Below are 26,430 nucleotides of genomic sequence, written 5' to 3'. Positions count from 1 at the left end.
GCCAATAAGTAGAATTTCTAGGTTAGATAAATTGCAGGAGTGGGTTACATGTATCACTGGGGAAAAATTGAGGCGAGAGAGACTGTTAAGGGGGGGTAAAATGTTATTAATGACAGGAAAGAGTTTTAGAGTTGCCTTTGTTTTCAGAGGAGTCTAAAAAAAGTTATTTTATTTTTGAAAAATAAATTTGGAAAATGTGCGGTCCTTCACGCAAGCTCTGACCCAGGCGTACGCACAAAAACGGGTGAAATGAGAAACGGCGACGCCGTCGGCAGATGGAAGAAACACGTGAAAGTGAAAATGACAATACTGCCTCTCAAAAATAACATGAAGACCTCACAAAGCAAGTCTTACAATTAACAGCCTACACGAACACCCGTTGGACCGATCAGCAGTGAAACAAATAAAAAAATCAAACGAAAATTACAACAGAAATTCAAATGAACACTTATTTGAAAAAGAAGAGTGAAATATGTTCTACAATATTGGCATGTAGTGCAATTCATCCTCATAAATAATATAGTTAACAGAACGAAATAATTTAGAAAACTGATATTCTCGTCAATGTGTCCGTCTGGCGGAGCAGATATAGGTGCGGCGTGCGGACGGATGGACAGACGTGTTAATTGTCCACTGGGGAAAGTTGTTTTCATAATAAAACATTTCTTCATAAGCTATGGAATTATGGTACTCATGCATATGCCTTTAGTTTGTTTTATTTTTGATAAAACAATGTATGGCGTATGTCTCACCATTCAGAAAGCAACAAGAAATTACATTTGCGCTGATCAATTTCCCATTTCCACGTCGATCATTACCGACATCTGTAGCTTGTCAGATGTAATTAAATAGATGGACATAAAATGCCCCATCACAGTGCGTAATGACGCACAATGGCTGATCTTGCACTCTTAGAAGATGTGGCAAATGGAAGAATTCGGAGTGAACGCATCTTTAGACAGCAAGAAGACTTGCTGGCAAAAGAGGACGAGTGGCTTATCAGCCGGTTCCGACTTCATCGAGCCGTCCTGTTGGACCTCTGCGGGCTTTTGGGCAGAGAAGCACTCGGAGGAACCACGCGTGTCACCCGGTGCATCTGGCGCTCCGGTCCTCCTGGCGCATGCATCTGCCCCCCCCCCCCCGATGGAGCGCTGTAGCCGTTTGCCACTCACGTGCCTTTTCGGCACTGTAATGCCCACACTGTGCCCTCCAAACAACACTTTTCTCCTCTTTTCCAACTCGCCAACAATAACTTCTACTTCACATTGAGTGAAGATACGTTTTTTTGATTTCCTCTCTGTGTTTGCCATGATTTAGCAAGCCATGAATATTAATTTGTGGGCGTTTCACGGACTATTTATGGAAAAATATGGGCGTGTCATGAAGCCGCAAAAAGCTGCGCTGCATTTAGAATCGGTTGTGATTTATTAAGGGAAAGATGCGTAGGATGTGCGTGCGCACGGTTTTATAAATTCGAATATTTCTTTGCGTACGCACGTCCTATGTTTGATCCGTACGCGACTTCTGACGCAAATCCTACGCAAAGCTTTATAAATGAGGCCCCAGGCCTTCCACATCAATAGGTTGACTTACAGTCGATGATGCAGCCTTTGAAGGATGTCACGCTTCACTAATTCCTAGAGAATAAATAAAAACACGACAAACATGGATTAGATCATTTAGCTGGCTGCCATTAAATTACGTAACTTTCAAATATTTGAAAGGAGAATTTTTTAAAACACTCTTGCTATGATTACTTGAGCTTGTAGTAAAGAACAGCTTTAAAAAAAATCAGAGACAAGACACTGATCACAGGAAGCCTGTGTGTAATACTTACAGTAACTTCTACTCAAATCACTGTTGACAGCAGATTTCTCCCATCCACCCTTTCTGTGACTACTTATCGACTACAAAACAGCCTAAAAACATAATGTTTGGGATTCTTGTCATTACGTCATTGGAATTAAAGATACAGGGAATTTAGTGGCTGTCACTCTGACACAATCTCACAGGGCTTTTCAGCACAATACGGGTTCTAATGTTAGAAACTTAATGAGGCTTCTTTCATTCAACAGTGGATTCACGTCTGTTATATTGAAAAAATGCCGTTTTCATGATGAATGTCATATGAATTAACTTTGATGCACATATCCACCCCGTCTTAAAGTCTGAGTTGTGAAAAGACTGTGTCCAACTTTAACCCGGATCGCGTTTACATAAAGGCAGCACCGGAACAGCTAACTAGCTAGTTAGCATAGCATCAGTGTTTAAACAAATCCCCGTCTCCAAATCAATACTTTTTATAAAACTTTCTTTTCTGCTGTAAATCCGGCTTGCTTTTCCCCTTAGTTCTATCTGAATCATGTTAAGAACCTACAGATTGGCTATACGCTAGTTTGAACCGACATGCTAGATTAAACTTCCCTCACACTCACACAGGGCAGGCAGCACAATTTGAGTCGAAAGCTGGCTAGTTTCGAGGCCCCTGGTTGTTTGTAGTTACTCGTGTTGTGTTAAGAGCTGGTATGCCAAGTATAAATCTTGACAAAACCATCATAAGTCCTCCCCCGCTTTCATAAAAAATATGACCGCACAGGCTAAGCTAAGCTAAGCTAATTTGCGGTGGGGGTTCTCTGCAAACGACTCGGCTGAAGTGTTCATAAAGCATTCACACATGCCACTTGGCAAAGGAGAACGCTTCAACTTAGTATTCAATAACATTACAAGATGTACAACGAGGGAATAATCAAATAAATGCATTACTTACGGGCTGAGACTGATCCCGTTCAGAAGACCTCTCCGCCATGTTTGCCGCCCGCGTCCTCTCAACTGCTGTGCTGAACAGCTCCCTCCCTCGTCAGTTTGAAAGTGAGGAGTGTAAGGGGCCATTCGATTGGCTAAAAGCGAACCCGCCTGCTTTGCCGATGGGTTTGATTGACAGATTCACTAGCCAATGGTGACATTAGTCGACCTGCTCCGTCAGATGAGTCTCAATATTCACCGTAGAAAAATCTCACACACACGGGGAGATTCACAAACGAGAGCGGGATTTTGAATGCACAGTCTGCAATTCGAATGATCTGTGAGTTCACATCACATGTGTACCTAGAAATCATGTTTGTGAAGCACCTACTGTGCATTTCTGATACATTTATTGTGAATTTCTAAAATGTTTTTGTGAAACACAGTGTGCACATTTGTGAGAAACACTTATTGTGCATTTGTAAAACATTTAGTGTGCATTTGTGAAACATAATGTGTGTGTTTGTGAAACACAGGGTGTGTATTTCCGAATTTATTTTTCACGTTTGCATAAAATGACATTTGTGAATCGGAGCGTGTGTATTTGTAAAACCGGTTGTGTGCATTTCTGATTATTGAGACTGAATTAACTCCATACATCTGCCCCCTGCTGGTGAGGCTCACCTCACCTAAAGCCTTTTCTGCATGCCTCCAGTATTGTTTTCAGCGCACGTCTCTGTTGACATTAAGCCCTGTAGTCAGACATGAAGCACAACGCTCCCGAGCCTCACCCGGATTTTCCGCTCAGTCATTGATCACACAACACTCAAATTCGGCAATTTTAACCTCAGCAACTTTGGAAAAACGGTTATTTAACACAGATCAGTGGGAAATAATATTTACCTAATTTACCTTTTTCAATTTTATCACGATTATGACAGGCGAGGCTGTGCCTCATTTGCCTCACCTGACCGCACGTCACTGAGACAAACAGTGATACAGCAACAGAGACGAGCAAGAAAATACATGGTATTATACATAGGTAATATTCAGAAATGTGAAATGTATTCTATATATTAACATGTACTTTTTGACTTTCAGTACGCACTGTACGTTGTCATGGAGGCCAAATGCGATTTCAGTGAGGTATGTGTAAATTATGATCAATTTGTGCCGAGTGAATTCAAGGCACTTTTGGGTGCTGGCACAAACTGACCTACTGTGTATTTATTTCTTCATAGGAAAACATGCAACAAATAAGAAGATGGTGTTTTCTTCTGTTAACCAGCTGTCCAATGTCATGAGTGCTCTTTCTATGATCACAGCTTTAAAATCATTTTTTACTACACCAAGGTCTAAAGAAGACAGAATGCAGGCCAGAAAAAGGCGTTGGGAGGAGCGGAAACTACAGGGGAGTGGAGGTAATTTACTTAATCAGTCATAATTATGGATTTAAGCACTTCATTGAAGGCTGTTGTTAATTCCTGTGCAACTTTCAGGATGAAAAAGATTCTTCACTGAAAAAAGATGCATTCCAAATCCATCTCATCAGGTATTATTGAAGGTAGAGCTGTTGTACACATACTGTAAATGGTTTTTCCCTGCATCCTTTCATTCTCTGTTAGATTACTTTGGGTGACCTGAGATAGTCCCTCAAATATAATATACTATTGGATTTATAATAAAAATTTAAGAGGTGTAATGTCCAGGATCATTTTTTTAGTGTCATTTCTATATTTTCCTTTTTGATACTATTCCCTGTGTAGGGGAAGATGACATGACGACTAGCAGTGGGACAGGAAGAAATGTATGTAGCCTTGTTAACTCACCGTTTGTGCCATCTCCAATATCTACTTTAATAATTACCGTTTTTTTCTGTGCAGGAAGAAGATGCTTCACTGTGTTACACCATTCAGGCAGCCAAATGGTGCAGAACTCAGTAATTTCAAGGAAGATATTCTGTGCCTGTATTTGTAAAGAGAACACAAGGAAACACTGAAAGGACTCTAAAACTGTGAACCCATGAGTCAAGATGAAGAGAGTCATGGAACTGAGGGACCCTTTCAGTTAAGAAGTGACTATGAAGTATTTTGGTCAGAAATTATGGATGTTCAGAGATTCAATCAAATGAAATCCAATCAAACTTTATTTATAAAGCACTTTTCCTATGAAAGCATAACCCAAAGTGCTTTACATTAAAACAAAACAAAATAAATAATATAAAAACAAGCACGAAAGGTGTATGTTTTAAGGAGATATAAATCATAGTGTTTGCCGTTTGTTTCTTGTCTGGCATGGGGAAGGGGTTTTACTTTCCATATTTAACCGACCTGAGAATATGCACTCCCTTAAGTTATGTGTGAACTAAGCTAAATTAATTACATTTATTTACGTGTGATCAAACACAAAAACCAATGGAAATTCATGTTGGCCGCACATAATGCATGCAGCCAAGATGCACATCGCTCCATTGCCTGCACATATTTTAACAGCGTCCAAGACTAAATGTTGTCTGCCACAGATAATTCCTCCGGGTCCATGGGCCAAGCTAAAAGTACAACATTGGTGACATGTTTTTAGAATATTAAGGGTGAATAGTCAACTTCAATCTAACTAACCTTCCAAATAAAAATAAAAGTCCATGTTGGGCCTTTATGTAACTAACTTCGTTATCTGGTATAGGGGGCAATATTGCACATGGAAACATGTAAAAGTTATAGTTCCCAGGATCATTTGGGCATGCAAACCCCTCCACCACAATATGGTGGCAATTCAGGGAGGGGATTATTATCAGTCACTATTCAATTACTGTGGGGAAACTGAAGTACTCTGAGAAAACCCACAGGATTGCCAGGATTTGCTTAAGTCAATCTAATAAATTTGACTGATAATTTTTTTGTCTAATTGCTTCTTGATACTGGCAGGTTTGTTACAGACAGAATTGTTTTCTTTATCCTCTGAAATGATGGGATCTTAAACTCTAGCAGATTTTTTTGATTTATGTGGGACTTATGCTGTTGCTGGGTCTCCACTGCTGCTGCTCTGTTGGCCCTTTAGGTTTGGTGGTGTTAGTCGCAACGATGGGCTGTATCCTTGCCATCGTGAAGAAAGGATGTTGTAATGCTTCACTTGGAGAGATGCGTTTGCTTGGATCCAGCATCAGCATCCACTTGAGAAGGCAGACTAAGTGTGCGATTTCTTCTAACTTTGTTTCGTTGAAATATCCATTTATGAAAGCCCCATGATTTATGTCTGTTGTTTTCATTGCCAATCCAATTAAACAGAAATTAACTTGATCCAAAAAGCTGAGTATCTTAGACCACCAGCATTATGTTATCATGTTTATTGTCACAGAAGGGCATTTCTATGCTTTTCAGGTCTCGCAAGGTGACTATTGGCTGCCAAGCAATGGCTCTGATTTCATCACATACTGGGAAAGAAAATTACACACAATCATAAAATCAAAAAGATTTTTGTCCAAAAGTCTGTGGCTTTTGTATGTAAAGCAGTAAACACACTTGGCCAGGTTGTACTTCTCTGCATCAATCTAACAAATGCTAAATCAGTATAAATGCTGTCAGCTGCCTCTCAATTTCAGTTAAGACTTTCTTTTAAACCATCAACTCTTAAAAAAAAAAAGCGTTTTAGGTTCATTTCTCCATGATCATTACCCAGCAGGAGCCACAAAGCACTACCTCACACTTCATAATAAGGGAATGACTAGTTGTCACTGACAGGAGCAGTAAATGCATGAATCCAAAGAGCGATTTTATATTTCACCAGAAGATGGTAGCAGTGTTGCAGCCACAAATGCTGCACTATGAGGGTTTGAAAACATTTCACTAAACTCAATTTTCACTATTGACCCTTAATGATTTGCAGTTCTTTTTTATTCTTTTTACTGTTTCCTCACCTTCCTTCTCTTATTGCACCATATTTGCTTCTCCTGTTTTATATTTAGATTTTTTTACCATTAAAGAATCTAATACATTAAAAATTGATATAAACCCAGAAGATTTTGTGAGATTTAATTAGGTTCCTAGTGAAAACACCAAATTAACATTTTTCCAGTAAATGTAACAGGGGCCAATTATCTATTTTTTGACAGGAGGACTGCTGTTTCATCTCAGAGTTGTTATCCAGTGAGAGGCAGATTCCAAAAGACAGGTTCTGTGTGTGTGTGTGTATGTGTGTGTATCTATATACATATCTATCTATCTATCTATCTATCTATCTATCTATCTATCTATCTATCTATCTATCTATCTATCTATCTATCTATCTATCTATCTATCTATCTATCTATCTATCTATCTATCTATCTATCTATCTATCTATCTATCTATCTATCTATCTATCTATCTATCTATCTATCTATCTATCTATATACATATATAATTATTTTCGTTTATTTCAGGCTAAGGCTTTTTCTCGTTCAGTCTCTCATATTTAAAGTGTCCCTGTGATGAAATACAGACCTCTATAATATTCAATCTAATCTATATTTAGGTGGTTGACCAAATACTTTTTTTTGCTTGCTGTATAGCAACACATTTTAAGTAACTTTTTATTTTAACAGCTTATGGTTCTAGAAAATGAAAGGTGTTCCTTGATATTGTGTGAAATTTCATCAACTGTGCTGTGGTAGATGCTACATTATCATAAGAGATTTTGCACAAGCCTTGGAACTTATCTTCCACTCAAGCTAATATACACTTTTTGCATATTTTTGTTTAAGAGATCTACATTGTTTCTTTAAAATACTGAAATGAATAATATTTAAACTATAAAGAGCTTATCAATGAAACTATTTTTGATATTTCTATCTTCTGTATGTACGTATGTGATACAGAAAAATATGAAGGGGATAGAAAATGCTAATTATGTTTTTTCTTCTTTCTTAGGGATGCATTGAAGACAAATTCTTTTAGACAAAAAGGAAACAGGAAAAGCGCTTTCAAAATGGTTCACAGGAACTCAAGACAGAGGAGGAAAACAGGGGGTAAGAGCTCAAGAAGAGCTTTACAAAAAAGCTCAAGAATCCAGTGTGCAATCAGAAGAGCCATTGTCTTCTTAACAGTCACTCAAACCTGGTGAAACTGGGGGGTATTCCAGGAAGCATGTTTAAACTAGCCTGACTTTGAGCCTGAACTCTGGCTGAAATCCGCCTGAACTTGCTTACCCGGGGTATGTCGGTTCCAAAGGACCGGATATGAGTTGGCGTAATTACGCTCGACTTGGTAAACCTGGGTTAACGCACGGTACATAAAGACATTCTCAATAGATCGCCGGTTTACGGAGTCACCATGGAAACGCGTGGAAAAAAAGAAAGCGCTATACTTCGGTGAGACGGAGTCTGAGGTTTTAATGATGGCGTATGAAGATTATACGTCCATCAAAAAAGTAACACGGCTGCATCATCAGAAGAAAGAGTTTCTGCTTGTAGTAAGAACCAAGTTACCGCACAAGTTTCTGACCTTATTTCCATTTTCCTTGTGACGCATGTATATATATAACTTATCCAATTTTGCCACCTTAAATGAATTACTTCTATTGGTAACAAACAATTGAGTTAAATTTAATCAACCTAATTCCTTACGTCTAATAAAACTCAATAATTGTTTATACAACTCAAATTTATGTATGTATCTAACTAAATGTCATATTACTCCAATTCAATTAATATTTTTTCCATCTTAATTAATTATATTTCTTGATCTCTCATATGTCTAAGTATGAGCCGGCAGATATGCTCATTTTTATAACAATAAAAAGGACGGGGGAAAAAATGCACGTTGCATCATTTTCATTACATTTCAGAGGGGTAGGGGTACTATATAAACTCATCATTCTTTCCTTCACTCTTATTCCTGGTGCAGAGACATAAGCACACTAGGACAAAATAACTTGACAAAACATGGTATCCCACAATCCTTTGCGGTGCCGATCTAACAGCAGGACCAACGTTACACCTATTTAATTGAATTAATTTGAATGGAAGTAAAATAACTGTCTGATTATGGAGTCCTATACTGTTCATAATTAAATAAATAAACATTTAGTTAAATAAATAAATATGAACTCATGCAAATACACAATCAACCAATAAATCTCTTATAAATATATAAAAAGATCATGAAATTGTGAAAAACCTGCACCCCGATTTTAAATTAGCCATTATATTATTCAATATATTTCACTTTGCTTTAAAAACCTGTTCATTATTTTAAAACAGCATTTTAAAATATTCATTTTATTAATGTGGATTATTATTATAATTCTATGTCTTTTTTCAGAACCTTGGATTTCAAAAGCAATATTTTCCAAAGTAGCTTTGTTTTTATTTCTTGTTGCTGTTTTTCACAATGGCGTATTCATTTCATGAAGAGCTTTTTCAGGAGAATGGGTCTATCTGTCAATCAAGCTAGACAAGGCGGAGACACTTTTGTGATTGGCTACTCCTTTACTCAGACATGAGCAGCAGCACCCTGACTACATCGATCGAAGATGCTTCACCAAACGTGACGGCGCAATGCACTCTCCTCAACACTAGGGGGTATATGCACCTCAACACATCCACAGTGTTACATGAAATTGGGCAGTTTTTGTTCTAAATTTGCGGATAAAAGTGGCTTTGGGCGAGTGTCCATAATTCAGGTGGTTTTGTGGTCGGTTCGGCAATTTTCATATTCTCATTAACATCTAGTAGTGGTCTAAGTTAGGCTGAGCCGGTTTAGCTCGTGCTGGTTTGCGGCGCCTTCCGTCCGTGAAACCAGGGTTCGACTCCGGGCTGCTCCCTGTTCCCTTCTCTACCTCTGTGCCGGTTCCAAGCCCGGTTTGAGAAGGTTGCGTCAGGAAGGGCATCCGGCGTAAAACATTGCCAAATTTACCATGCGACTTGTTCGCTGTGGCAACCCCTGATGGGAAAAGTGGAAGAATGGTCTAAGTTAGGCTGTGTGGTTGTTGGAGTTCCACAAAACTTCTATGAACTGGAGTTCCATGAACGCAACATGCCACGTGTGGGATGGGCTACCAGCTAATGTTTTTAGCCTGATAGCCACATGGAGCGGTTGCCTGTGCTTATCTAAGTAAAAATGCATGGATGCACAATGCACATGGAGTGTTAAAAATGAATAGTGTGAATAGTTTCACATGATAACAATGTTTTCATGTTTGAGTTCATGAGATCATCCCAGAGAGTCTTGCTTCAGGTCCTGCAGTCAAGATGTGGACGACGGAAGCTCCTCTTTGGTTTGGTCCACACAAACCCTCAAACTACAAAAACAGAGTGGTCCATGTTTGCATCTTCTGCAGCAGACAGATTGTTTGTCTCTATTTGATCCTCTAATGTCAGCAAAGCCGTGCGGATATCACTAAAACATGTCATCTCTCTGACTGGCACACCGCTAAGCGGGTATCGAGGAATATGAGTCGATTTCCATGGATGAGCCAATGAGCGTTTAGATCCCGCCTACTTTAACTGATTGACAGACTCATTCTCCTGAAAAAGCTCTTCATGAAATAAATAAGCCATTGTGAAAAACACCAACATGAAATAAAAACAAAGCTACTTTGGAAAATATTGATTTTGATATACGAGCTTCTGAAAAAGACAGAATTATAATAATAATCCACATGATTAAAAATGAATATTTTAAAATGCTGTTTTAAAATAATGAATAGGTTTTTAAAGCAAAAATTAAATATATTGAATAATATAATGGCTTATATAAAATCAGTGTGCAGGTTTTTCACAATTTCATGATCTTTTTATATATTTATGAGAGATTTATTGGTTTATTGTGTATTTGCATGAGGCCATATTTATTTATTTATTTAAATATTTATTTATTTAATTATGAACAGTATAGGACTCCATATCTGATAACTATATGTTATTTTTAAACTGACTTAACAAACAAATGATTTATCTTAACTGAAGCAAATAACTATGTTAGATAAAAGTAAAAAAGTTTAATTTTCCAACATCCATATGTGATCTTATCATCCTCTCACGGTGAAAAAAAGTATTATCTGAGCTTCTTCATCCACTAAATCATCTTCAAATGGACACGCCATGCTGCTTCACCTCTCTGTAAACAAACTAACCTTCAACTAAACCTGCTCCCGACCAGGTTATGTTCAGAGCATGAGTTGCCATGGCAACTTGACCTACCCTGAAACATACCTCCATTTCTGGAACCGAAAACTGAGGTTATCAATTTCCTTGGCCTCAAACCGTGGGAGCTAGCATAACCTGCTTTCTGAAATACCCCCCTGTTTTTGTTTTCACTGTTTAGGGTTTGTTGTAAAACTATCAAGAAAGAAAATGTTTTCAGTGACTTCCTTAATTTAAAAAATGTACAAATATTTAATTTTGTCTACTGTACCTTTACCTATGTCAATGCATATAAGTATGCTTCATTTTTTGGCTTTTGTCACATTGGCTTGTTTGCCAGCAAAATCTTTGTGTTGATTGATTGTGTTGCTTCTCTATTGTCTTGCAGCTTTTTAACTGTTGATGCTCAGAACCCTCAAATGTGTAAAATAGCTTTTTGTAGGTTCCTGCACATGTCAGAAATGGTTAAAAACAACAATAATGAATATGGAAGTTTTATTTTATAACTTGTAATTTTATTTTTAATCTGTGTGTGGTCAGTGCTTTTTTTGTGGCAAAACAGACCCGGAAGAAGGCTTAGAAGTAGGCTAACACGTGCTAACAACATTTAGCCTTGGATGAACACAAAATCCATGTGGTCAATGCTATAATCTGCATCTTGGCTGCACATAAATATGTGGGAATAACATCAGCCTTTATTTTGTCTGGACGCGACTGGTAACACAAATCCACGTGATTGTTTGAACGGTTTCTAAGGACTGCACGGCATTTCAGCTTTGAAAAGCCGCCTCCGCCAGCTCACACACCACTCGAAAGCCATTCCTCTGCTCTGAGACACAGTTCTACCGGGAGACACGGTTCTCCTGATTTGGCAGCGTGCTCACGCAGAGCGGCGGAAGTAACCGCTTTGTTACGGTGCCTTGTTACACCGTGACTTTGTTAAGTTGTAACAAAGCACCCTCCCCTGCCCGCAAACACAAAGCTACGTGTCCGGCTGTTGTGCTCAGAGACACAGTTCACTCTCGCGGAGCGGCCAACCGGTCCCGCTTGCACTCCAAAGCCTTCTCTGGAGCGCCGCACCATCTATGCATGACGTAAAACTAGAGCAGTAGTGATCCACAATCAGAATAAACTGTTTAGATCAACTATCGGCATAACCTTCTCTTGATAGGAAAGAAATTTTGATTAGAATGAGTCTGATCGGGGCAGAGTCTACCAAACGGCGTGTTTACCAGTGACGTGCAGTCAGGAAAGGCTGTGCCTCACCTGTCATTATGGGAAGAAAAGAGAAAAAATAAATTCAATTATTAGATTTAATCATTAATTTGTCCTTTGCAGTCATTTTCCATTTAAATGTACCATTTTTGGGTGTTTTTTTCTTTTCAAAATCGCTGTATTTCCGCATTTGCCGTTCAGATACTAAGAAGTGACGTGCGATGAGGCACCAGCCCACTGAGCCTCACCTTGGATTGCGCAATACCTATGCAGTCAGACGGTACTGCTCTCTCTGTATGTCGGTTCAATCACTCCTACTATATGAGCTGAGTTTACATAATTTAGCAGATGTATATGATGTACAGTGTTTGTTTTTATAAATAACTGTATGTGAGGGACGTGTTTCTTGTGCTGAGCGCTAAACGCCGGCGAAAAAGCCGCTGGGTGAGGCCAGCAGTTCTCGTGCCTCATGTTAGGGGGCGCCGGTGAGCCCTGAGATTATGAGGCTAAAAAATACTAGAAGAAGTGATAGCAAGCGGCAAGTCATTTTCTTCAGAAGGAGCGGCGTATGGACTTTATTTAAAAGTAAAGGTAAGACGATAATAACGTTTGTGATTTTTTCTATGCTGCAGTTTGTATATGAAAAAAAACATGTTGAAATGATATTTTCAACAAAACATGTTAACTGTTGTCAATCAAATGGTGAATAAGTTACTCAGTATGGTTCATATGTTTGTAAATCTGACTGATGACGTCAGTGTCTCACCAGCCATTAACCTCACCGCACGTCACTGGTGTTTACATGAGGCGTTTTTCTTCCGATCAGGCGTTCATTACGATTGCTTTTGTCAGTGTAAATGCAGCTAGTGAGTGCAGACACAGGTGTCCCTGTTAGGGACTTTAATGTAGTGGTGGCTTATTTGGTCAAGGATTAGCATTAACTGTAAAGTGACACACTGACCAATGCAGGTACAAGCTCTTGTGGTTTCAATTCAGGTCCAACCTCTTAAGAAAATTAGCTGTAGCGTCAAGACTACTACTCTACAGTTATTATTCCATTCCTCCATCCATTTTCTTAACCCGTTTTATGCCTGTCGCGGTCACTGCACTGCCAGAGCCCAGCCCGGCTACTGTTGGGCGAAGATGGTGCCGAAATTATTTCTGTTTTTGTGGGCTCTATAACATTTTAAAATGTTTTACAAGTTACAAAAAAAAATCATTAGCAGTAGGAAAGCCAAGTATGGAATTTTATTTTCTGACTAGACAGTGCGCTGAACCTTTTTTCTTCAATGATTTGTGATCTTCACTGGTGTCCATGGATTACATGAAATCTTTCCACCTTTATCCACCTTTGTCATGGTAAGGAGAACACGTCAATGTAAGGGTGAGGTCATCTAGGATAGCACAAGGGTTAAAAGGATACAACACCACTTACTGACACTTTATTAATACAGACATGTTATCAACAGCAAAAGTATAGGGTTCTCTGTCAAAAAGAAATGTATTCACAAAGACAAAATTAAGCACAAATTAATACTTTTGCACAACTTTGAAAATAAAAAGACATTTAGTTTTGTGTTTGACATGTCTGTTTTGAATATTAATTTTCTCTGTTTTGAATACGAAATTTTCCCTACTAACGTACTGTAATGTAACGTCTTACTTAGGTGACCCAGCATGAAAGTTTGGTGCACCCACTTTCTTAACCACCTTGCATTTAACTCCATGGTCCACATCTATGCTTTTCCATGGTCACTTTCTTTTTTGATCCCTGTCAACAAAATTCTACAATTTTACAAATTACATGAAAACATAATTTTTTCCAATGAAAAAAAGTGTTGTTTTTTGTTAAATTCTTTTTATTGAATTTTCAATGGGAAAGAAAAATAGATTTTACTTTTCACTCGATTGAGCCATTACAATAATTGCAACTTTCTTTAACAGTATTTAAGTAATGCCTTCTCTTATTCACATTCTTATCTAAACACCCCACCCCAAAAACAAGAGCGACTCTCCTTAGACATTGACCAAAGTATGATTATAAACTGAACAAACTTCAAAGTAAAAACAGAAGTCTGTTATACCATCCAAAAAATGATCAACGTTTTATTCTAAAGGGTCCATATTCTTAACATGGATTAAAAGTTGCCATATATTTTCAAATTCTTCTTCTTTTTAAAATATTATCCGATTCCTTCTAAAGTGACACCTGACAACATCTGCTGGGACCATTGGGTTATGATTAGACTGTAAGTGTTTTCCAATGTTTGGCAATACAAATTTTTGCATTATTCATACTGAGAGTTTTAAACGCCCTTTCCCGTTTGTTGTAGTTGTGTATTTTTGGAAATCTACCCATTGGATTGAATTCAATTCAATTTTATTTATATAGCCCAACATTATAACAATGGTTGTCTCAATGGGCTTCATACCAATAATTGTATAGTAAACATGAAATCATAAGGAACATGAAGTCATAAAATTCATTAGGTAAATTCTAAACTAAACAAAATAAACAGAAGAAATATCTCTATGAAGACTCTCATTCATCCAGGTTTATTTGAATTGACAAAGCCTTTTGGATAAGAGGTGAAACGTCTTCAACTTTAAAAACCAAGACCTGGGGCCTCATTTATAAACGTTGCGTACGCACAAAAGAAGGCGTACGCCGCTCTCTACGCAATAATTGAGATTTATAAAAAGCAAACTTGACTGGAAAATGTGTCACTCAGCGTGCACCACGAGCATAACTAATAGTTTGACTTGTAGTGAAATACAAGCTGAAAAACGAGACAAAATAACAGAAAACTGAAATTAAATAAAGCAAGCAACATTAGGAAATCACTGCAAAGCTTAATGGTTAAAGGTGATAACACAAAGGTCCAAATAGCTCTTGATATATTTGTTGAGGTTTCTAATGATGCCACATGTATGAATGAATCTTTGTTGGGTTTATTGCCATCTGATGAATATGAAGCCAAAATGTTGTTCAATAATGAATGTATTTCTGAGGGTTAAACATGGATTTCTGTTAAAGAGGAAATGTGCTTAAAAATGAGAATGTTGAAGATGACATCTGTCCAAATGATAGCATTTCTAATATTGAAAGTAAGCCTAGTCTAAGAAGTAAATCCAGTGGAACACCATCTTCAAGAATTAACGCTCAAGCAGACAAAGCTGCATTAATTGCTCGTATGGCTGCACTGAAACAAAGACATGCTCTGGAAGAACAAGAAGAGCAAATCAAGAGGAAAAAGGAAGAACTGGACTTGGAAGCTGAACTACCAGCTTAAACAGCTAAGCTTGCGGTACCGCGAGCTGCAGATGAAGAATATGTAATTGGAAAGGAAGCAGATGGAGTGAATTCTTATTTTGAGAAGCAAAGGCATAAAATGGAAACCAAAACACTCTTAGATCCTTGAGCACAGGAATGTAACCAGAAACACGGAAATTAGCCTATCAAAATACTTCAAAGGGGCAACAACCAACTACTGTAATTTCTGGATCATAAGCCGCTACTTTGTCACACACTTTCAAACCTGTGGCTTATTCAATGATGCGGCTAATTTATGTATTTGGTTTTTTTTTATGCATTTTTTTCTAACGGCCGCTAGGGGCGCTCGGGCAGAAAGGGTAAGAGGGAGACAGGCTGAATACGGTAAATGCGTCAAGGAAGACGAAAGTTTAATGTAAATTCCCGCTATGTGAATAAATGGCATGAACAGACCCTCATCATGGAAAATGCAAAAAGAAATGCATATGACGCAGCTTTCAAGTAAAACGCAACCGTTACAAGCAGTGTGAAAAAATCCACCATCACCTACGAGTTTGGAAAAGCCAGTCTGCTGCGTGACAGAGAGGACAGCGCAAGCTCAGGAGTGAATTTGCCTCAGAGTGACACTGACAGCTACAACGAAGGAGACACAGAGAGAATATCTGATGCTATTCCAATCAGACACTGAGGAGGAAGACTTCCATGGTTTCAGTGCACAGGAGGAAGATGAAGAAAGTTCTCAGTGACTTTTAGGTTGTTTTTTTTTTTAAACAAGCACTGTTAGTGCTGGTTTACGGTGTGTCACTATTGTGGAAGGAAACCTCTGCAAACATGAGAGCTATGATCTCAAAGTTGCCATATAAAATGAGAGAACAATGGAGAGTGACGGCACATGAAATTATGGAAAGAACCAACAACAGAGCTCATTTCATTGATCTTGTTACTTTCGTCGAACAACGTAAAAATTCTTTCTGATCCTCTATTTGGCAACACACAAAATTCTTTATCAAACATTACTCATGCAAAATCCTTTACAAGACCCAAGTCACTACCTAAGTTTGGATTTGAAGGAAACACTCTGGCCACTACAGTAACATCCGGTGTATTAAAAAACCCAGCAACAACAAAGAGTTTCATTACTGTTCTGAATTGATACAGAACACAGAATTTTAAAAAACCCTCTTGGATAAGAGGTTCCAACTTTAAAAACTAGGACCCGATGAGAGCCCTTAAACCTACTACTATGATGGAATCAACCTGGATGAATGAAAGTCTTCATAGACATTGAGACTATGGAAAACAAAAGAACAGTCCTACCTAGTAACGTGTATTTTGTATATGTATATATACATATATATACACATATACATATATATAAATGTTTTTTTTCCACATGTTTATTTATGTTGTGGACTGTTTACCTGATGCATGGTAGACATGCCCCAAGGTTGTTAAATAGGGTTGGAACAGGAGCAAAGGAAGAAGGAGGAAAGTGAAAGACCGCCGCCGTGCTCTTCTCCCATGACAAAGACTCCTCAAATATTCATCATTCCTTGCCAGCTGGGATTATCCCACCAAACTCGTTGTGGCATCCAGTTGAGTGATGGGGGGGCCGAAAGCCGGAGTTTTTTCAAGTGGCCAAGAGGAGTGACGTGCGCGCTCCCAGGCATGGGCACATCCCAAATAAACTGAACCAATTGATCAGCTGGTGACATTGAAACTTTTCTTGGGGGGTACCCAAATTTATGACGATTTATCGTATTTCGGGCAGATACTCGCTGCAGTGTTTTACAGGTAAAACCCTAGGGCGGTTCAGTCAATTAACTCACCTGCTCAGCGTTCTTTTAAGCCCAGGTGCGCAGTCGTTCATTCTCTTTCTTACCTTCAGCGCTCATTCTTCGCCGGTCTCCGAGCCCGCGGGTCTCCTTCTCTTTCGGCTTCTTGCTGTGTTCCCCCCCGTCCTTCGGATGGATGGTCCCCATTTTTCTGATGTGGGGTTTTCGTTTCGCCGCGTCTGCTCTCCTTTTGCGGCGATCAGCGGGCGACTGACGGCGCACAGCGCGTTCGTTTCGCCGCGGTCGCGTGCATCTGCAGGGGGTGTGCTTTCCGCGATGTTCAGGATGTCCGTGCCCCCCGATCAGGAGCAGTCCGGGTCTTCTCGTATGCCGTGGTCACCCCACTTATCTACGGTGAGCATCATGCGGTTCTTTCCCGTGTAGTTTTCTAAGGCTGCGTTTTGCTTCCTGTTTACTTCGGTGACGTCACGCCCCTAAGGACCCTGGGAATTGTAGTTTTGACTCATGGTCCTTCATGATGCACTTCTGATTCATTTTCTGCTGCGTAGTTCGGCGTCGTCCGGTTATTGTTTCAGGGGTTGTGGGATCTCTTCTGTGGTTGTGAAGGCTGGCGGTCCTCGTTTGGACAGGTTTCTCATGCTGGCTGAATTTTTGTGGATTTTAACTTTTTTTTGTTTTTTTGTTGCCGTTTTGCTCTTTGGGAGCTGAGTGTGAATCTTGACTGTTTTTTAATTCGATGCTGGTTTTATTATTATGGCAGTTCTTCTGTTTATTGTCTTCGTTGTTGTAGCTGCTGGTTAGTCAGAACGTGTATCAGTGTCTCTTGGACCCGTCTCTGCTCTGTGGACATTTTCCCTATGATTGGTCTCTCTTATGCAGCGTCTATGGCTCATTTTATTCACTCAGCGATCCTCGTTTGTTGCCCCCGCACCTTCTGCATCTGGTTCTGCTCCGCCTGTTTTTCCCTGCTCTGTGTACCCCAGTGGGTCCTGCCCCAGCTCAGGGACTTGCGTCGGCCGCATTGGTGTGTGTGTTGGTCTCGTCGCGGCCTTGTTTTCTCGGCTGGACAGTTCATTTGTTATTCTCTCTCTGGTTTGGAGGTTTGTGGGGGCTATGTGATGGATTCTTCCAGGGCATCGTTTTCAAAGCCGCCGCTGAGGGTGGCCCCTGGGAAGTTTTCAGGTTGACGTGACTTGATCTGGACCTGTTAGCGCCTCACAGTTCATCTTCTGGGCATCAGCGGCCTGGTTCTCCATGCGCCTTCAGGATTGGTATATATTTTCTTCAGCTCCCCATGCTGTCTCCACGATTTTCCTCCGAAAGCGATATAAGGCTGAGGATGACTGTTATCACTGATGGTCTCACTGTTCTGCCTCTATGCCTCTCAGTGGCGTCTCTTGGCCTTCAGTTGGCGCTCGAAGTATTTGTCGGTTTACCTTCCGCTGTCGTGGCAGTCCTCATAAAATCGACTTTATTATCTGAAGCCCTGTCCTGCATATTTGTAGGCGATGGATGCCCTTCATTTTGCATGTTATTGATGATTTCTTGGTGGCCAACTTTCCTCTGTATCCCTGGTCTTTGAACCTCTGTGGAAAAAACTTTATTTTCAAATCTGGGTTTCCACGTTGTCTATAATGTATGGTTCTCAACCCATCCGGATTTTTTTTTTCTTCTATGGATTTGGGTGGTTCATTGATGCTTGTCTCTCCCCATTATGTCATCTCTAGCTTTTGTGCAGCATGTCGTTTATTCAAATTTTGGTTGAATATGATTTGTCAATGATTGGGCCACCTGACATTTGCTGTAGCTTTGGTCCTATGGTCATCCGTTCATCTTGTGTTCTTGTTCTGGGTAGTTCGATCCTGGGCCCCGTGTTCCTGTTCTGGATTTTTGTGTTTTGCGTTTGGTCTTTCCCTCTCTATGCTTGGAGTGGTTTTGTTATGATGACTGACGTGTCTTCAGGCTCCCTCCACTTGTTCTTCTGGGTCTGTGCCTACTGGTTTGGGGGAAAAGGATTTAAGAAGAGTGGTTTGTGTTTGTCCGGCTGCCAGAATCCACAGCTCTGATGGTTTTAAGGGGTCGTCCGGTTATTTAATCCTTAGAGATTATATTAAGGCTGTTTCAATATTGAATGATAGTATTGTGTCATCGGTTGACTTGGTTAATGTTTAAATAACACCTTGAGCAACTTCTACCCTGAACGTAGGAAATATATCACATGCGCTCTCAGGCTTAGTTCAAGAGTTAGATCTTGTGTCCACAAGTCAGTCTTCTGTCTGCCTTGCTTAAGCAGATGACACTCTGCTAGATGCATCCCCATTTAGAGGCTTGTTTTACTCCGCCTCTAAATGCTTAAGGTTCAGTCTAGCAAAAATACCATCAAAACCTATGATCCCTCATGGCTCTCAAGTTCTCTTTTGCAGTATTCAGACGCCCTTGGCTAATTAAAATTTTAGTAGTCTGTACTTTGTTGTCCACCAATTTGAGAACCACTAATATAAAATCCAGCTGAGCTGTAATCCTTTGCTACGTGGGATGTTGACCTTCCTCATCCACAAATCTCCTTGGCTACTCTTCCCATCACCTACTCCTCGATGGCCTCCTGAAGGTGCGTCCCTCTGAAACTGTCAAAGTGTACTTTTCTTATCATTTGATTATATAAAAATTGGTGTTAAGATTTCATGCAGGTTATATATTTCACTATCATTTCACTGTTGGAATTTGTAATTATGGTGGTTTCTAGGGTGCGATAAATCCACAATGGGTCTTTACCTTAACTATCTACTAAATTTCACTTTCTCAGATTTGTTCTTTAAAAGCACTGTTATTTAATTTATCTCAATCATTTTGAAACTGATCAGTTTCTGGGTTATTTATATATTCTTGTCAAGACTAATACTGCTTTGTTTTTATCTATGCATCGCATCTTGAGCCTGCAAACCCCTACGCCCCGATCAGCTTCTCCGTTTCCAGGAAATGATGTCACCCATGCATTCCTTGATCTGGTGCTGCAACGATGACTGCTCGACGTACCTATTGCTGCACTGAAAGTGACGGAGCGGTGGACCTCCTCTGCATTCCAATGACACTCTGACTGAATTAATTAATCAATGTCAACCGCAGAATGAATGTAAATTATTCAATTACAGATGTTAAAAGAAAATTATAGTGAGGTGGAAGCCTCAAAATTTAGGATGTTCTAAGTTGTATCATAGTATGCGCAGAGCTCGAATCTGATTCTTAAGTTCATTTGTTTATAGTATGCCAATGAAGCATAGTAATTATGGGCGTTGAACTCGTTCTTAATATTTGGATGGAACCTCAATTAAATGGATGTTCCTTGAGCGCTTATAATTGGTATGCCAAATGGAGAAAATTATGGCTATTAAGCTCGTTCGTGGTACTGTTGTTGGGAGCTTCGAAATAATGGATGTTACTTAAGCGCGTGTGTATATATAGTTGCCAAAATGGAAGAAGTTTATGGCCATCAAGCTTGTTCTTAGTTTAATAGAAGTTTGAATAATGGCTGTTAAGCATGTCATAATACGCCATCGGAAGCTTTGGATTGGATGTTAAGTTAGTGTCTCATACGGGTTGTTTGGCGGTTTAAATTACAGTTCTGCACAGCGTTTTGCGGAAGTGAGCTTACGTTCTAAGATCAGGTATGATTAATTTATGTTGGCTCCCCTTTTATTTCTTTCCCTCTCTCTTTCAGATAGTATGTTCCTCTAGTGGTTCCACGAACAGGAACGACCCTACGGTCAATGGTGCCGGGTCACACATAGCAGATCCACTAGATAGCATGTTCCCTTCGTGGCGCTGTACTCGAACGGGGGCGGCCCAACAGTCAATGGTGCCGGGTCACACATAGCAAATCCACTAGATGGCATGTTCCCTTCGTGGCGCTGTACTCGAACGGGGGCGGCCCAACGGTCAATGGTGCCGGGTCACACATAGCAGATCCACTAGTTAGCATGTTCCCTTCGTGGCGCTGTACTCGAACGGGGGCGGCCCAAACGGTCAATGGTGCCGGGTCACACATAGCAGATCCACTAGATAGCATGTTCCCTTCGTGGCGCTGTACTCGAACGGGGGCGGCCCAAACGGTCAATGGTGCCGGGTCACACATAGCAGTCATACTGGGAAATGAAATGAAAATGGAATGCTGCCGAAATCACACCCCATTTTATTACACGCTGATTATACATTCACATTTTTCTTCTTCTGGATGATTTTAGTGTTGGGGGTTTTGTTACCCGAAAGTGTTATGGAAATTTGTCATGGAATTGAACGGAGCCTTATGCCAAACGAAAATATGTGAATGCCAACTTAAAGAATGTGGAAAATGTCAAATAAATATTTCTTACTGCAAGAGTTGTCTGACTGAAATGACGATTTATCGTATTTCGGGCAGATACTCGCTGCAGTGTTTTACAGGTAAATACCCTAGGGCGGTTCAGTCAATTAACTCACCTGCTCAGCGTCCTTTTAAGCCCAGGTGCGCAGTCGTTCATTCTCTTTCTTACCTTCAGCGCTCATTCTTCGCCCCACCCTCCTCCCCGGCTTCCACCTGTGGGCTCCGTAAAGGGGGGGTTTTGTTACCCGAAAGTGTTATGGAAATTTCTCATGGAATTGAACGGAGCCTTATGCCAAACGAAAATATGTGAATGCCAACTTAAAGAATGTGGAAAATGTCAAATAAATATTCCTTACTGCAAGAGTTGTCTGACTGAAATATATTTTTTTTACTGGTATACCAGTGTACTTTGGGGGGGATTTGTTTGGATTAATGGACCAAGGCTGATCTCACACTATGAGCGTGTGCCTGGGGAAAAAAAGAAGGGAAAAGAAACTTGGGATGTACGAAAATTAAAATAATGTTTAAAAAAAGATCTACTGTGATTCTTCTGTTTTGGATTGTTATCTGATTTTGTAAAAATTATTTGAAGAACCCCAAAGTCTTGTTAACAAACATTATTTAAAATAAAGTAGGGTTTGTTGGTGTTCAAGTCTTTAATAATAAAATTACATCTTGTAAAATACATTTATCTTTGTACTTTTCATGGTAGGAGCATGTTTGTACAAAAAAACTAGCTTCCAAAATAAAACACATCTGCTCTTTTGGCAGTATTCAAATAAAAGCTTTGTTATATAAACATGGTTCATGAAGTCAATTTCCTTTCAAACAGTGAATATAATGAACAATGGTTCCTCGCTGTAAAGCAGTTCACCTTTCTGTTTCTCTCTGATTTGCTGATTTTTTTGTATTATAATTTTTCATGCTTTTTTTTGTACTCCGTGACTTATATTTCCTAGTAGGTTGTAGACCATTGTAAATCAATCTCCTCCACAGAAACGAAAACTGTGTTACTCTGACTAATCAGCGGTTACTAACATCCTGTTGCTCCAAATGGCAGCATCTATAACTGGAAAAAATGGCGACTAACTTAACTTTGGATGGAGCAAGAAACAAACCATTTTTTAAGGGTGACGTCATACTCGGGCCGTCCAGTTCTTCAATACAGTAAATAGGATAAAATTGAAATTTAGGGCATTTCAAAACAATAAAAATTTGAAAGAACTACAAAATGATTTCAACTAGACTGGTTATTAACAGAAACAGAACACTGTCTATGAAAACCTGCTGCTATTATTGCACGTCTTTTCTTTATGGACAATCAAGTTCTGGGGAAAAAACTGATCATGTCCTTTGAATTTTAATGTCATATTGGACATTATGATCTACTGAAATTTCAACATCAATCTAACAGGGAAAGGTTTACTTCTGTGTGGATTCTCATGTGATAAGTTAGGCTGTTTGCATGAGAAAAACTTCTACCACATTCTTCACAGGAAAAAGGCTTTTCTCCTGTGTGGATTCTCATGTGATTAGTTAGGCTGGTTGCTTGAGAGAAACTTCTACCACATTCTTCACAGGAAAAAGGCTTTTCTCCTGTGTGGATTCTCATGTGATTAGTAAGACTTTTTGCATGAGAAAAACTTCTACCACAAACTTCACAGGTAAAAGGCTTTTCTCCTGTGTGAATTCTCATGTGAACTGATAGTTTGCTTGAACGTCTAAAACTTCTACCACATTTTTTACAGGGAAAGGGCTTTTCTCCTGTGTGGATTCTCATGTGATCCGTTAGGCTGCATGAAAGAGTGAAACATTTACCACATTCTTTACAGGAAAAGGGCTTTTCTCCTGTGTGTATTCTCATGTGACCAATTAGGCTGTCTACTCGAGAGAAACTTCTACCACATTCTTTACAGGAAAAAGGCTTTTCTCCTGTATGGATTCTCATGTGAAGAGAAAGTTTCCCTATCCGTGTGAAACTTTTACCACATTCTTTACAGAAAAAAGACCTTTCTCCTGTATGGATTCTCATGTGATCCGTTAGGCTGTCAGATCGAGAGAAACTTCTACTACATTCTTTACAGGAAAAAGGCTTTTCTCCTGTGTGGATTCTCATGTGAAGAGCAAGTTTCCCAATCCGTGTGAAACTTTTACCACACTCTTGACAGAAAAAAGACCTTTCTCCTGTATGGATTCTCATGTGACTAATTAGGCTGTCTACTCGAGAGAAATTTCTACCACATTCTTTACAGGAAAAATACTTTTCTCCTGTGTGGATTTTCATGTGAACAGATAAACTGTCTGAACGTGTAAAACATCTACCACATTCTTTACACGAAAAAAGATTTTCTCCTGTGTGGATTCTCATGTGACGTCTTAATTGGTAAGCTGTAGTATAACTTTTTTCACATTCTACACAACAATGCTCTTTTACCTTTTTTGTTCTGCAAAGTTTTTTCATTTGAGTCTTTTTCTTTTCTTTACCATGCTGGTTTCCTTCTCCATTCTGATCATCAGTTACATTTAAGCTCTGAGTTAGGCGATGCTGACAGTTCAGATCTTCATTTTTCTCATAAGTAGGAGTTAGGATCAAGATATCTGTCTCCTGATTCAGATCCAGCTGCTCGACGTCCTGGCTGCTGCAGAGCTCCTCCTGTTGCCCTTTAATCTGTGGAGGTTCTGAGTTCTCCAGCTTCACACTGGAGTTCCTCTCTTGCTTCCTTAGAAGGGGGAGAACTGCAGGGACAAAGATTCACAATCACTTGTTCAGGTACGTTTTAGGACAATACAAAGGTAGCATGATATGATTTTGTTCATTAATGCATGCTCATCAGCATCAAATGGAAACAACAGACCAAAACCTTTATCTGCCCAAATAACCCAGAGACTGAAAGTTCAGAGTGATCCTTGTTTTTTTCACTAAGAACAAGTGAAATGTTAGATTATACAAAGTGGTTAAAAGAAGATGTGATGTGTCCAAAGCTACAAAACAAAACATTTTATGAATTTGAAAGTTTTTATTCAAACAGCATTTTTTTCCCTTCAAAAGTCTTCTATAGCGTCCTGTGAAATAAAAAGAACATTGACAAAAAAGACAAAAGTTTTATATTTTATGTTAGCCTGCACATGTTAAACATAACACGGTAAAATGTAATGTTTATGCAATAATAATTAAAAACTAAACAGTAAGAGTACATCAAATCTTTTTGAGGTGACAGTAGAGGACATTGAGAACAAGGATATACTAGTCAAGGCCTAGATTATGCACCAAAGTCACTTTATTCAACTTCAAAGTTGACAACTTCTACTGTATCTTTACTCATAAATACTATGTCTATGTACTAATAACTTCAAACTACACAGCAAGTATACAAACCTTTGTGAGAAGATAGTTTTCTCTTGTTTTTCTTTAAACAAATTATTGTTGTATTAATACATACTTAGAACAGATAAAGGGTTTTATTATGAAAACAGAAAGCAGCGACAAATGTGTTTTGAACTCTGCTGTAAACCGTATCATGGGGGGGAAGCATGACATTTCTAAAGCGCGACTGGCTTAACCATCCTTGAGTGAATGGTGACTACTTGCACATGGGAAGCGATCTCGAAGCGCGTGCTCCTGGAGGACACTGCTGCATGAGTGGGCTCGGACCCCTCCGGTGTAAACTGCAGACCTGGCAGTGGGTGCAGTGACAGAATGGTTGGGTCAGACAGGGTGCATCACTCAAGCTTCCAATCGAATAAAGCTTCCAATAAATGCTCCTGTGGGCCAGAGTAGCCCTCCATCAGGGACCGGGCAGATAGGTGCTCTCCAATGGCAGAAAGAATGACCACTGGGGATGGGTATCGTTAAGGTTTTAACTGTACTAGTATTCTTATCGATACTGCTTATCGATTCAGTATTTTAACGATCCTCTTATCGATACTTTATGAGGACGAAAAATAAATAAATAAATAAATAAATAACAAATTAAGAACATAAAGTGTTTTATTTCCTCATTTTGCAACAATATTGTTTTTTTAACAAAACATTTTACTTTATACATGAGAATGTTCCAGACAGGATATTTATTTAATTATTTGTATTCTTTATGAGCGTGATGTTTCCTTTGATCTTTTGTACATTTTCCACAACCTTGAATAGACTTTTCTGTCTGTCAAACACCCAGAGTTCAGTTAAGTTAAGTGATGGAGATGATGCAAACAAATTCACTTTGATACAGACTCCTTTCTGTTTATTTATCTTTAAATCCAGTAAACCCAATAAATTATATTAATTTTATGGATGAAGAATATCATTAGTTATTAATTATTAAGTTTTAAGAAGCAGCTGTTAGTTTGTTGCGGGTTTGAAACCATAAGCGGTGAGTCTAAGGCCCGCCTTTCTAACTATTCGTTGTTTGCTCTGAAAAGGAGAATACTGTTAGATTTTAAGTTTACCGGTGTAAACTATACATATGTTAAGCTGAATGCGTAGCGCTACTGTCACTGCAAGAAAACAAATCTTTAAAATAAAATGCCATTCTAACACCTGGATATGTTTATTTGTGAACCATTCCATTGTAAGTTTTGCTTTGTTTTGGATCATTGTCTTGTTAATATTAAGTTTTTTTTTCCAGAGTTAAAAAAAAAAGACTTAAGTTCTGTTTACTGACAGAAATTCAGAAAAACATCATTTGTTTTAACACTGCAGCTTTACATTCTTTTTGATTCTGATAATTTCTAAACCACTGATGCAAGTAAAGTAATACCAGCGGATTCTGAAGCAGAGAAAAGCAGCCATGCGCATCATAATGCTCAAAAGAGAAAGGCGGCTTTTCATACCGGCTTTGCAATGATATTCAAAGCAACGTTTCATTGTAAGTCTTTTTTTTAATCCAGTTTTGTTGATTCTGATATTCTGTTCTAGATAAAAGGTATAAATGAT

At 39.1% G+C, this 26,430-nt stretch overlaps 1 protein-coding gene across 4 annotated transcripts in view; it reads right to left on the bottom strand.

Annotated features, from left to right (window-relative positions):
- Positions 1-22,143: 22,143 nt before the first annotated feature.
- LOC110017416 (gastrula zinc finger protein XlCGF57.1-like) overlaps positions 22,144-26,430 on the bottom strand; it is a 151,379-nt gene continuing 147,092 nt past the window's right edge. For all 4 annotated transcript variants that reach the window (XM_023950484.1, XM_023950486.1, XM_023950487.1 and 1 more), the window contains one exon: positions 22,144-24,239. In XM_023950484.1, the coding sequence (XP_023806252.1) occupies positions 22,906-24,239 (1,334 nt within the window). In that variant the 3' untranslated portion in view covers positions 22,144-22,905. The remainder of the gene's footprint in view (positions 24,240-26,430) is intronic.

The sequence above is a fragment of the Oryzias latipes genome, chromosome 21, assembly GCF_002234675.1.
Source record: "Oryzias latipes chromosome 21, ASM223467v1".
Lineage (NCBI taxonomy): Eukaryota > Metazoa > Chordata > Actinopteri > Beloniformes > Adrianichthyidae > Oryzias > Oryzias latipes.
Note: the sequence above shows the minus strand (reverse complement) of the source record. Positions and strands in the feature narration are given on the sequence as shown.